At 35.8% G+C, this 13,650-nt stretch overlaps 1 protein-coding gene across 1 annotated transcript; it reads left to right on the top strand.

Annotated features, from left to right (window-relative positions):
• The first annotated feature begins 3,845 nt into the window (after positions 1-3,845).
• On the top strand, positions 3,846-13,365 carry LOC134668724 (activating transcription factor 7-interacting protein 1). The gene is made up of 4 exons (XM_063526166.1): positions 3,846-4,021; positions 9,361-11,393; positions 11,495-12,418; positions 12,512-13,365. The coding sequence occupies exons 2-4, from the start codon at positions 9,407-9,409 to the stop codon at positions 12,973-12,975; spliced, it is 3,375 nt and encodes a 1,124-aa protein (XP_063382236.1). The 5' UTR covers positions 3,846-4,021; positions 9,361-9,406; the 3' UTR covers positions 12,976-13,365.
• Positions 13,366-13,650: the final 285 nt, after the last annotated feature.

Here is a 13,650-nt window from a genome sequence, read left to right as displayed (position 1 = left end):
TTGTCCTGATCTACAAGAATAGGACATTATTGTATCATTATACTTTAAGTTCTTATTCATTGTAAATCAAGATGTTAAAAATCTTCTGGTTGGCAATAAAACCAATGACTGGTGATCCAGCCAGTCGTAATGACATGACGACCGAATTCGAAGTATTCAAATAACAACTGAATGTTAAAAGAATTCGAAACAAATGCGAAAATACCAAGGCAACCAATCTGACAAGTTGTCAAACGAGTCTGTAAATAGACATGCAATTTTGAAGTGGTCTCCGAATCGTAGTTCAAAACGGGTCAAGCAAGTTGAATCCTAAATAAAGCAACTGCTAGAAGAGAATACAAACAGAAGAAAGCCAATTACGATCAGAAAGCAGACTGCTCAAGTGCGTGACAAAGCAAGACGGCAATAATTCCGTCCCACTCTTACTCGCGGATTATCGTTTAACAAAATGGCCGCCACTCCCGCTCACAGCGCGCGCTGCAGACGGACGCTTTTCATTTAGACCTCGACTTTCTTGCGAGTTACAGTGGTTGGGGCTGCCGACGCAACGTTTTGCTACGCCTGGAAGACTTCTGGAGTGCTTCTAAACCACAATTAAGACTCCGTCCAGGATTTTTTGCCTATTGGTAAGTTCTCATTTTCATCTCGCTGTTGTTTTCAGGTTATGTTATGCCGGCTGACTCCAAAATTCGACTACCCACAATTCTGGTATTCTCTTTTTGCATTTTTATGACCGAAGGTCTACCTTTTATTGACCGAGCGTTAGCGAAGGTCTACCTTTCAGCTTGGGAAAAAAATGCTTTCGTATATGTCCGGATGCTCTCCTGTCTCCTCTTAGGTATCTAATTCTTATTCTTAACCGATTCTCATGAAATTTTTTGAGTAGGTTCTATCAGTTGTATGATCTATGGCTCTATGAGTTCTAGATTTTGTTTGTCGATTCAGTAATTTTTTTTTTCAAAATGGTGCGGCCATTAATTTTTTAAGTTTGATGCTATTCTCGAGAGGTCTACAGCTCACAGAGCCACTGGTCATATTATTTTGGTTAAATATTCTTTATTATAGTCATCGGACTAGAAGTATCTACTGCTGGAAAAGGGAATTTATTAATCAAGGTACCTACTTGGCAAACTCATTTATGCGGCTATTATTACTTTAATTATTGTATTAAACTGCGCGATCACCGCGATGACATATGAGAATAAGTTCTTATAATATCGCGCAGTATAAAGAAGCGAAATGGCAGCGGCGCGTTATCGGTATTTCGACCTGCGAGAACGAGAAGCGACGTTGCCGCTCAGTGCGCGGCAGACTTTAGATAATGGCATGCCGAGTTGAGTCGTGATCGTGATTACGTAGTGGGGTTGGCAACTTGGCAACGCTGCCAGCGGCACTCCTACTGGCAGTCTGGCACATTACATGCCAATCGAGCAGTGTTTAGCTGCCAAAGGTTTCACAGCTGGCCCGCTAAATACACTGGCTATTTCAATGTTTTTACTATCTGTTTTAATCCTAATCTATTCTGGGAGCACATATTTGTTTTCTTGCGTACCCTCTTCTTCTGTCCTTATTAGACAGATACTTGATAGACCTGTTAATTAATAGTATGTGCATCACTTCTTATTTTGCTAAAATTGTAGGGGTACACTAATTGACTAATAGTAATAGGTCCTTCACTGTCTAATTCTATGACGACCTTCAATTCTGATCTAATTATTGTATCAAGTTTAAATGTATCCAATAACTGCTTATAAATTTAAAGCCAACTGAGTAAGCCTTTCTTGAGTTTATGGGGTATTTACCTAAAATAAGTATGCAAAATCATTACAAGACTCATACAAGTCATACATATAAAAATATGTTTTTGTCATTTACAATAAAATACATTTTAGAAGAATATTCAGCAAACAAAAACTAGTATACAAACTTAATGCATTTCCGAAAAAAAAGAAAAAATGGAAGTAACAAAGATAGAAATACATAGTCATTTAGCAAAAATGCCAACGCCCGCCATTTTGACATCTAACCATCGATGTACGAAAGAACGCTCCGCTGACGCTGCGCAAACAACTAGTCATTCCTTTCACTCCTACGCCAATGCAATAGCGGAGCATTTAGCCATCTCCCTTTTTGCGCTCGTTATGCTATACAATTTATAAAGTGTAATTCCATCGGGTATGGAACTTCTGTTTCGGGGTCACCGTTTTAACAACTTTTAGAAGCATACATGCGAGACCTGAATTTTTGGTTACACTGCATTGAAGAAAAATCTTCTTTACGCAGAGTTAATGAAGTAATCTAAACATCTTTGTAACGAGTATAGAGCTTACTATTACCATCTATTACGGATACGGAACTGATCTACGCTGCAATGTCAAGTTGTCTACAATGCTCCCTTTCCTTTCTCGACCCTTGGATCGAAGGGATTTGTATAGATTTTGCCCCCGGTCAATGCTGAGCGCTTTGCAAGCGGTATCCAGCAACCCACCCGAGATTCGAAGAGAGCATTGAACTCTTATGACGTTTCTAGTGGTGTTATGAATTTTTCGATAAAATGATTTTACCAAAATCATTTACGTACCTAATCCTACAAGGAGTAATGTTTTATTTTGTCAGTAATTAAGAATGTGAGAAGGAGATTGATTAATATAGCCGTTTTTAATTTATTTGTCTTTATTTATAGTTTGTTGGGATTACAAATTATCAAGGTGGTCTGGCGGGTGGTATTTTTGTTGGGTTCTTTTTCTTTTGTTGCTTTCGCTGGTGGTATAAGTACCATAGTGGATGAAAGTTTTTTTTTTAATGCTACCTAATAAATATTTTTTTTACATTGAATAAAAAATCACACAGTATTTATGCGTCGTTTATATTTCTTGGCGTTGGGACAATAATATAATTATCGATAGGTAATCATTTTCATCAAGATTAATTCATACGGACCCAGACCAAGTAACATATTATGGCCATAGTCACAACTCTTAATTAGTTGTTTAGGTAATTAAGATATGTTTTTTTTTTCTGTTTTACCATGCGTAAGATATCTTGGTTTTATTTTTGATCTTCCATCATAATCGCTTATTAAATTCACGGTTTGTCAGGTGTCAGAGAGTATTCTTTCTTTCCCAATATACCATTTTAATAAAAGATTTTATCTACCTCGCTGACGTATTGAAGCCCCTTCGGCTAGCTTCGGAAACGCTCGGGAGACCTCGGCAACTTGTCAAACGCCCGGCACTGCGGACCGGGCCGACAACGCTTTCCGTAAAAGCGGCAACGTCGCTCGAGCCAGTGCCAGAACCAGAACTCGACCCGGCCGCCATTTTGAATTAGCAATAACGCGATTTGGCATTGACGATTTGACGCTGGCACGGAGAATTATTCACGTGGCGATTTATGTTTTGTAGGTGACTGCTGAACTGTCATCAAATAATCACTGATACCTATTCATTCCATACATAATGTATCCTCATATTCCTCATTAGGTATAATCAACTACTTAATTGATTTGCCAGAAATCAAATCTGTAAATCTTTACGCTAGTTATACACGGATGACGTCATCAAGAAGTTTACATAACCCGCTAGAAGTAGAACACAAGAGAATGAGACCATTCGAATGAATGAAACGTGACCCTGCTTCGATAGCGTGTACTTAAGTACGTACAAATCGCACAGAGTATACGTTCAATACAGAGCGCGCTTCATGGCCGCTCTCCAACGATTCGCCGCGCCGCTTCCTCGCTGCGATAACGGTATAGAGTTGTCTTGCTCGCTCGCGGCCGTCCGCGATTACGGGGAATAAACAGGTTGTCTCTGCGCTGGGCTACTCTGTTGTTTTTAGTTCGTGTTTTTGCCACGGGTTTAGGAGTGCCGCCTGTGTCGCCGCGGCGGCCATTTTCTTCTCTTTCTGCTGCGCTGTCAGTGTCCCAACAGCCGTGGTGGTGGACGCTTGTTTGGTGCTGTTTGTCATCTTCTTGATTACTCTCCCTACTTCTCGATTCTCTTGTTCAAGGGCATCTGAGGTAGGTATTAATAGATTTAAGTACCTACAGTAGTTAGAATGTAATTGTATTGCGTTAACACTTTGTTAGAGCTAATCATTTTTAGAACGTATTTGTAGGTAGTTTAAAATTTAGTTTTTTTTTCTGCGTGTTGTTTTTCTCTTTTTAAATTTACAGCATGATTACTTACTCATTACTCAATATCTATTGTTAGATATCAAATAAGTCTATTTTTAACACAATTTTACTACCTAATTATGTTGAATTTTGTGACCTTCTGTGACGGATGTCAATGTTTTTGGTTGTTTAGGATTTTTTCCCGTAGGTATATTTTTAGCCGTCCAAGGTTTTGTAACCTTCAGATTTAGCGTAAAACTATCGGGTTGAAAAAAATCAACTTTTGATTTTTTTCACCATGAGCAAAAAAAAATTTTTTTCAATGTTTTTTTTCTGTATACTTCTTTATGTATTACATATCATCTGCCAAAGCTCTTTTGTCATCTTAAATTCATTGTTCTCATCAAAATCTTGTGACCGTGTTCTTTTAGTTCAACCAGTCAACCAACAAACTTCAAAACTCAGCGGATTCATCGCCGAGCCCTCGACAGGCTTTCGACTTTCCGTTCGATAGCCCCGACTTCCACCTTCACCTCATTCGAGTTTATTTTCACGCGAGCGCTCACTCGCTATCTATCTCGCTCCCTCCAACGCTCCCCACGCTGTGATAGAGCGCGACGACTACGTTTCTATCGACATGGGGATCAGCCTGCACCATTTTGTAGACTGATGAGTGGGGAATTTATTCCGGTATTCTGCGGGCGCCATGTTGAATGTTCTGGGTCTACGTAGATTGTTGTTTTGGTGATGTCTTAAAAAAAACACTAGTGTTTTTCATCTTGTTGTTTACTTTTATTATAATATAACTTCTTCACTGTTGGTTTATTCATACATTTTTTTATTTCCTTGTTAAAAAATAACACGCGTCGGGCACACTAATAATAATAGTTAATGTTCTATCCGTATCCGCGAAACATTATTTTTATATTTAAAATCGCTTTATAAAGATTTTAAGAATATCGTTGACTTTTAGGCATCTGGGTACCCGTACCGTAGCTCAGGGTCTACCGCGAACATAAAAAAATCGAAATGTTGTTATTTATCTGAGTCTGGTTTGCTTAAAACGGTTTTATTGTAAGTGAAGTCACGTCATTTTACCAGGTTAAACCTGGAGCGAAAAGTCGATTTCGCGTTGTAAAACATTTTACGTTTGAAAAATTTGCGAGTGCACGTGTTGTTTTTATTTTTATTTGTACTCAGTCTTTTTTTATTATTCTGACTTTTGTGTTTTTTTTTTTAATTTGATGTCATTGACGATTTTGCTGACGTTGTCAAAATAAGTAAGGTGTTACTATCTTGTGACCCGTCGAAGTCATTCTTCAAATCAATGTAGTTATAATTCAATTAAGTATCTGCCTAGTAGCTTTGTTTTGTGTATTTTCCATTTGCTGCATGTATTAATTTGACGTTTAATTTAATGGTTTTGTTGTTGTTTTTACAGACTGTAGCTTCAAAAAACTGGTTTTTCGTAACGGTTGTTACGGTTCTCTTTGTTCTGTTTGTTTGAATATTGTTATTATTGGCTTCGCAAATAAAACAAGTTGTATTTTGTGTGATTTAATGTCACTGTCAGTTTCTTTATTTTGTAATAATAGGCCAGGAGCCCACTGCTTCGTTTTTTTTTTTTCATTTTTATCACAAAAATTAATTCATGGACACAAGTAATCATACATTTTTTTTATACTTTCTCCAATTGATCTGTTATTGTTATATTTTTAATTTCTGATATAAATTCAGTTCAGGCTTTTTTAGGGTTCTGTAGTTTTTAATAATATATGTATTTAAAAACATATTTAACAACTTATACTTTATCTTGGATTTAAAATTAATAATAAAATGTTTCAAATTGGAACCAAGCACTGTTGCCGTCGGCTTGAACATCTGACATATGGAGCCACGCCCTTAGTGATTCAAACCAACTGGTGACTTTGGCTTTGTGACTATTATGTTCGGGGATACTTGGAATTTTATTGGCATAACCTTTCTAATTAAAAAAAAAAAATTAAACACATTCACTTCAGTCACTTTTTTGTGATTATTAATTTGTCTTTTTCGCATAGGTAAGTAAATAGTTTTTTTAATATACTAAAGTTAAAGAGCATTATTTTTGGCATTCCCACAGCTAGGAATTGTCTCAACATCAATACCTAAAAATTCAAACCAAAGAAATAAAAACGAACATTAAAACATACACCAGTCACACCATTCAAATGGGATTTTTCAAACTCTGTAATAATACTTATGTATATTTCTCATCCATTTTTGGAAATATATTTAATTTCCTATTACAAATGTGTGCGTAATAATAGACATAACGGATTAGCATAATAATTTAAATTAGATGATGTGTTTCATCGCCGTCGGGCGGCGCTAGAGTCATCCATAAAGCGAATAAAGACCTTTTACGGGTATTCAAAGAAACTCGTAACTTTAAAGAAAAGCCACCAGTTTGTCGCTGTAGAAATGGTTGTTTCTTATTCACAATTGGGATGATAAAACATGTCAAATAGATAGAAAATGTGCAATTTATCACAATAATTTGGATACAAAACACAAAAATATGGATCTTATAAAAACATACTAGAACTCAAAGTTTCAAAATTTAAGTTTGTTTTTAACATCCAAAAAATTACATTTAAATGTCAATACAAAAATTAATAAAAAATACATAAGTATTTACTTACTTATGTATTTTTTATTATATAAGTATTTACTTATGTATTTTTTATTACATTATTTACCTTATTTCAAAAACGAACTATAGTCTTAAGTTATTATTGATTTCAATAATCCTCAAGGCCTCATAGTTTGCATTGTAATTTGATTGTATGTTTATTTAGTTCATATAGTTTATTACTTATGCGAAGTAATTCTATACCACTATATTACGCGAATTGATATTATGACTTGACATTCAATTTAGACTTGTTTGTACCAGGGATCGGATACCGGTTTTTTTTGTATGGGGACGGCACGGGTTTTTTTCATTCTCTGTTAATTATTTCATTTCTAATTGGGAAATCGAATAATACGAAGTAGTTACCTAAAAACACAACTGAGTCACATATTTGGAGTATAAAATTCGAAATATAGGGGTCATCCATTAATTACGTCACACGTTTAGGGAGGGAGGGGGTCAAGAAAATGTGACATATTGTGACATGGGGGAGGGGGGAGACACAAACTTTGTGACGTCACTTTAACTTCATCAGTAACCGAAAATTTATTTAAATTATTTTATTCGCTGTACATTTAAATAACAAGTTTTTAAAACGATAATCGTTTTTATTCGTTTAATTTTCTTTCCTAAGCAGTTTTAGGTTATAAAATTACTAATATTTATATCGTCAAAAATATTTTGATAAAATATTAATAATACTTAGGTACTTACTTAATTCGATTTGGCGATTTCGTAGAAAAAATGTGACGCCACACTAGGGGGGAGGGGTTTGCCAAATGTGACCATGTGTGACAAGGAGGGGGGGAGAAATCAAAAAACCTAGAAATTGGTGTGACGTAATTAATGGATGACCCCATATGGTTATTCCGAAGATTTTGCGAAAAACCGGTTCCGATCCCTGGTTTGTAGTTTCGTACCAATACCAAGGCAAGACCAGTATCGGACGATTTTCAATATCGGTATTAAAATGGGATATTGACCCTATTCCGGAATGATAACCGGTATTGAAAAAAAACCGTTTGAAATCTTTTTTGAGGGATAAACAGTTAAATGAAAAAGGTCCGTTCTTAATATTATTGTCTCCCGCTCCACATATGATCAGAATACTGATAAACGTAGAAGATACATAATGTAAGGAGTGAAAATGGAATATTAGCATAGGTCTATTAAACTTAATATTCGCAAATAAAACAGTTTTCTTTGTAATTTCATATATTTTATAAAATAAAACTAAAAAAAACAATACCGGAATTTAGATATTTCGACATGACATTCATAAAAATATCGTAAATATCGGTCCGATATTCCGGTACCTATAGCTGGATTCCGGTATTCATGCCCTAGTGCCTACTGGCTGAATGTGAATACACATCCTTAAGTGTCTCATACACACACACACACACACACACACACACACACTTCTCAGGTCTATAGAATTATAACAAATACCGATTACATAGAAAACATCTATTACAAACTGAACAAAACATCTAAAACGTTCCGAAACAAATATTCTTGTTATAAAAATGCCCTTACTAGGATTCGCACCAGGGTTTCTCGAACGATATTAGACTAATAGGTCCACGAACTGTCATATCGTATGGGTTGTCATGACAACACACTAATAATATTAGACTAATATCGTTCGAGAAATGGACCCCTGGACCCATAACTGCCCTGATAATTTCTAATATTCTGTCTGACTAAAAGTCTTATCTATTGATAAAGATAAGATAAAGATAAAAAATAGTTTATTCAAGTAGGCATATTACAATGCGCTTATGAACGTCAAATAAAACTTTACCGGCAAATAAACCTTTATTGAGAATATTTAGATATTATATTACGCTTAAATAAACTTTTTTTTTTTAATATTGGTGGTATTTTTTTTACAGAAGCATTATAGTTTATCAGAGTTATTTCAGCCACCCACATACTAAACAACAAAACTTGAGATTACTATGAGTATGAGGTACATTTAAAGAATGGTTTGTAATGGCGTAATAAAATACATCCGCATTGGGACATTTGGGACAATAACTGACTTACATTACCTTTTCAAGCAAAGGATAAATAGTGTTGATACATCTTGATTTTTTTATTTTACGTATCGTTATAGTTACAAATATATGTATAAGACAATCGTTTTACAAAACAATTTACAAACAAAGTGATGTGTTTATTATCCAAGAAAACGAACATAATGAAATGAAATGAAAATAAATGAAATGAAAACATTTATTTTCAGGCAACTATTGGCCCATAGATAAATACCTTAAAACTAGCATACATTACAAAATATAATATCACACCACTAGATATTATATTATTACAAAATATAATATCTTAAAACTAAAAACACAATAAAATTATGGCTGCGATGCAGTTCGAAACCCCGCAGTGTCAGGGATGATAAATTATGAATATTATGATAAATGCATAGTAGCGTAGTGATTTCTTGTATAATTGACGGTATTATCATTATTAGTAGGCTTCCACAAATGTAATAGTAATAACTTATATTTAAAAATTCTTTTCTAATTGCAGTTTTTTTTCATTTCAGGGTGACATTCCACTCCATGGCCACGGACATGAAAAAATAGATTACGATGCAATTAATTTTAGAAACTGAAGCTTCTGTAGACTTAAAGACAAAGATGTCTCTTACTGACAATGTTGAAAAGGGCGTATCGGACATTCTGACTGATGTCCTAAACGGAGATATTCCCAATGGAGATTCTACAACTGAGAATAACGGAGCTGCCGAAGAAACAGATAATAATGTTGTGCAAAAGATAGACCAAATGAATAAGCCCGAACCTATTGAGTCAGATAATGTTTTAGAACAGAATGGTGATACTACCGTGAGCGAAAATAACATTGATACTTCAAATGATTGTAATACCGCAGATATTCCCAATGGAAACAACTCCTCCAATAAAGAAGCGATTGAAAATATCGAAGAGCTTGCGCAGCTAAATGCTGAAAATGATATGAAATGTGAAAATACTACTATTGAGGAAACCCACATAGAGCATGATAGTAAATTGAATGAAACGGAGGCTAATTGCGAAGGTGCTGCAAATGACCAAAATAAAGATGCGAGTGAAAGTAACATTCATGCAACTGAACCTACTGACACGGTTTGCGATAATACTGGAACGGAAGCGACCAATATTGAAGCAACTCGTGACAATAACATTAATAAAAATAGCCAACCTTGTCCTATTGAGAATATTAAACAAGAAATTACTGAAAATACTGAATCTGTTACAGAGGACGAGTCTAGCAATATTGATTCAAATATTAATCTTAATGAAGAAGTGAATATTAAACAAGAGGATGAAGAGACGTCAATCCGTGATGACATGAATACGGACGTATGTGAAGACAGTCTCATAAAAAAAGAAATAGAAGAAACTAGTAGTCAAGAAAACCATTTGGAAATAAATTCCATTTCTTCTAAAACAACTGATGTGCCTGCGCAAGCACAATCGGATGACAGTGACATACAAACAGAGATAGAAGAAACTAGCAGTCAAGAAAATAATTTGGAATTAAATACAATTTCTCATAAAATAACTGATGAGCCTGCGCAAGCGGAATCGGATAACAGTGACTTACAATTATCTATGATCAAGACAGAAATACCAGAAAATGCGCCTGCATCTGAAGAAAAAGAAACTATGGAAACAGAAAATGCAGAGGATGATGCAAGTGAAGAAAATATTGATTTGATTCGTTTGGAAGCTAGTGATACTTGTGATAAAATTAACGATGCTGATATTACTGATGAAGCTGAAAAGGAAGAACAAAGTACTAATAACGCAGAGGAAAATGATAAGTTGAACACTAGTGGTGTGACAAGTATGGACGTTGACCCTAATATGACTACTAGCGATAAAGACAAAAATGAAATAGATTGTATAACACCGGTTAGTGCTACTGAAATCACTGAATCAAACGTTGAAACAAATTTACCGACTGAACAGAACGTTTCGCAACTTGATGATAACAAGAGCGCCGATGATGTAATTGTTAATTTAGATGATGATAAAGATAAAAATACTGAACCTGCAAAGGTTGAAACTGAGTCCACTTTAATAAAATCAGATGACGTACCTATCTTAAACCGCGATGATCAAACTGAAGTAACAGACAATTTAGAAAAATCACCAAATGAAGAACAAATGTCAGTTGATGACATCATTGATTTAGATGAGCCAAAGGAATCACAGAACTCTAAATCATCAGACGAAAAAGATAATAACACGGCAAGCGAAAATGATAAACCATTAGAACCGATTTTGAAATTGTCAAATACATTAGACATTTTATCTGATGATGAGGAGGAGCAGGTGCCCAAAAGGTCAAGCACTAATAATAGTGATAACAAATGCATCAACATTGAAGATGATGATGATATCATGCTAATAGATGACGATCCAATTGGTAATGAAAGCAAAGCTGAACCTACTAAAGAGCAAGAAATCGAAAAGCAGATAGAATCAAAACCTGCAAGTCCGGCTGAAAGTGAAAAAGTTACTGAAGATAGCAAAAGTATAGATAAAGTAGAAGTTGATGTTGTTGAAAAAGGTAAAAATAGTTTATTGGAATTAAATGTGTACTATGAAATTCATTGCGTTCAATGGTACAAAAATGATAAAATATTTATTAATAACTTGTTTATTTTACAGATGCTCCAGCCCCAGATAAAGAAGTCGTAGTATCTACAACATCACCAAACATCAGTGAAAAAAGCGAAGAAAATAAGTTCGAGGCTGAAATAAAGAAACCGCTGATTCCTGAAAATTTCCTTAAAACATGTAAAAAGAATTTAGTAGACATGACAAGGGACGAGCTAGAAGAATTCTGCGTTCTAAAAATAGTCGAAAGCATATTGGACAGAAGCAATTTGAGTGAGATCAAAAACAAACTTAAAACGTTAACACAAAATCTAGAGGAATACAAGAAAAAAGCAATGATGCTTCAGAAGCAGAACAGAGATCTCCAAGTGGTGTTCAAGTCTGTACAGGAAGACGTAAAGAAAGCGAGTGACGCGCCAATAGTTCCCTTGAAAATAACGCGATCAGTTGGCATGCAGGTCCTAATGTCAGATAAAAATGATAAAAGAAGGAGGACCGGAATCGGCATGCCTAATAATTTTGCTAACAATAATAATAACAAACAGGTACGGAACCCTGTAGCGCAAGGCCCGCGACCACAGAAGCCCCCTACGCAGCCCATTCCAGTCCCTCGACTCGTCCCAGCAAGTCCAGCTAAAAGTACTCCTCAACAACAGGTCAACCCAAACAAAGTCACAAGTCCACTTCCCAATGGGGTTAAGAGTGTGTCCCCCGTACAGAAAGGCGAGAAGCGGACGCATAATAGAATACAGTCCGTAACTGTAGATCTAACAGACGATGAGCCTCCGACGAAGATGGTGAACCGGACGGGGCCGATGCCGCCCGTCAGACTTGTCCCTTCGCAAAACCTTCTAGCTGCCCCTAGGGCCCCAAGTGTGAACAGCCCTAGAAAAGTATACATACCTATTAGCGGACCTCAAGGTCAGAACGTCAGACCTGGCCAGACGATCATGCTAAAAACTGTTCCAACTCCCGGTAAGTCCAAAGTCAATGTAATTCTTGATACTAATTAGTAACACTAGTAACATATTTAATATTTATTTAACTGATGATTTGTTTCAATTTCAGGGCCAAGACAAAGAACTCCTCCTTCTCATATGGTCAGGATGCCGCACGGAACGATGCGGATGACTCGACCACAAGGTATAAGACATCCAGCCCCGCTACCTGAATGTATGAAACAGTACCAACCACCCAACTGGAAGGCGTTGCCACCAGCGCCCGACCTGAAGCTTGCTAAAGTAGAAAACGGCATTGTTATATCTTGGAAAATAGAAGGTTACCAAGAAGACAGTTATGAAGAAATAGCCAGTTACCAATTATATGCCTACCAAGAAACAACGTCCCCACCTAGCACAGCTTTGTGGAAAAAAATAGGAGATGTAAAGGCTCTGCCGTTGCCAATGGCGTGTACTTTGACACAGTTCATGGCAGGATATAAATACTACTTTGCCGTAAGAGCGGTCGACATTAGATCCCGCCTTGGACCATTCAGTTTGCCTGGAAGCATTCTTCTTTTAAACAAAATGTAAGACTGAATCATTATTTTTATTCTGGTGCTACAAGCAGTGAATGAATATGCCAAGTGATTTGTTGACTGATATTGTTCGTATTATTTATTTTACTCAAAAGTGTACAGTGCGGTGTAGCGCCGTTTTTAAATAAGATTAGTGTAAGTTCTAGTTCTTAGGTTTCTCTAGAAATAGCCAGCATCGAGTATTATGCTGTTGATCTCTTGGTTCATGATTATAATAATTCAAATAATAATGTGCTTAGATAGATAATATTTGTAAGAAGTTTTACGTCATTTGACTATAAACTTTTGACTAGACACATTTTGTAACACGTTGTATATTTACTTCAACTAGGTACAATAAACTCAACTAAACTAACTGGTTAGAATTAAAATTTCCGGAATTTAATATTTTATTTTATTTCTACCGTCTTTTTGTCGTTTGAAAAAGGATAACATGTAAAGGTAAGTGGATAGTAACATTGCTAAGATAAGAACACGTATGTATGTCCATTCTGGACTGGAAACGGGGCGCTCGGCACCGGAAGTGCTAAGCAATAAAATATACAAAGGAGTGCAAGGTAATAAAATTAAAAGAAGTCAATCAAGAAATCACAACAAAATAACGCATAGGGCTCCCGTGCTATATATAAATGGAGAGTCATGCATTATCTCATGATGTCATAATAGTCTG

Source organism: Cydia fagiglandana, chromosome 11 (genome assembly GCF_963556715.1).
Source record: "Cydia fagiglandana chromosome 11, ilCydFagi1.1, whole genome shotgun sequence".
In the NCBI taxonomy this organism is placed as follows: domain Eukaryota; kingdom Metazoa; phylum Arthropoda; class Insecta; order Lepidoptera; family Tortricidae; genus Cydia; species Cydia fagiglandana.
Note: the sequence above shows the minus strand (reverse complement) of the source record. Positions and strands in the feature narration are given on the sequence as shown.

Bases quoted from the DNA above. Each gene is read 5' to 3' on its own strand.
- LOC134668724 (XM_063526166.1), top strand. From the start codon at position 9,407: ATGCAATTAATTTTAGAAACTGAAGCTTCTGTAGACTTAAAGACAAAG. The intron at 11,394-11,494 runs GTAAAAATAGTT...TTTATTTTACAG, and splicing joins AGTTGATGTTGTTGAAAAAG to ATGCTCCAGCCCCAGATAAA. The intron at 12,419-12,511 runs GTAAGTCCAAAG...TTTCAATTTCAG, and splicing joins AAAAACTGTTCCAACTCCCG to GGCCAAGACAAAGAACTCCT.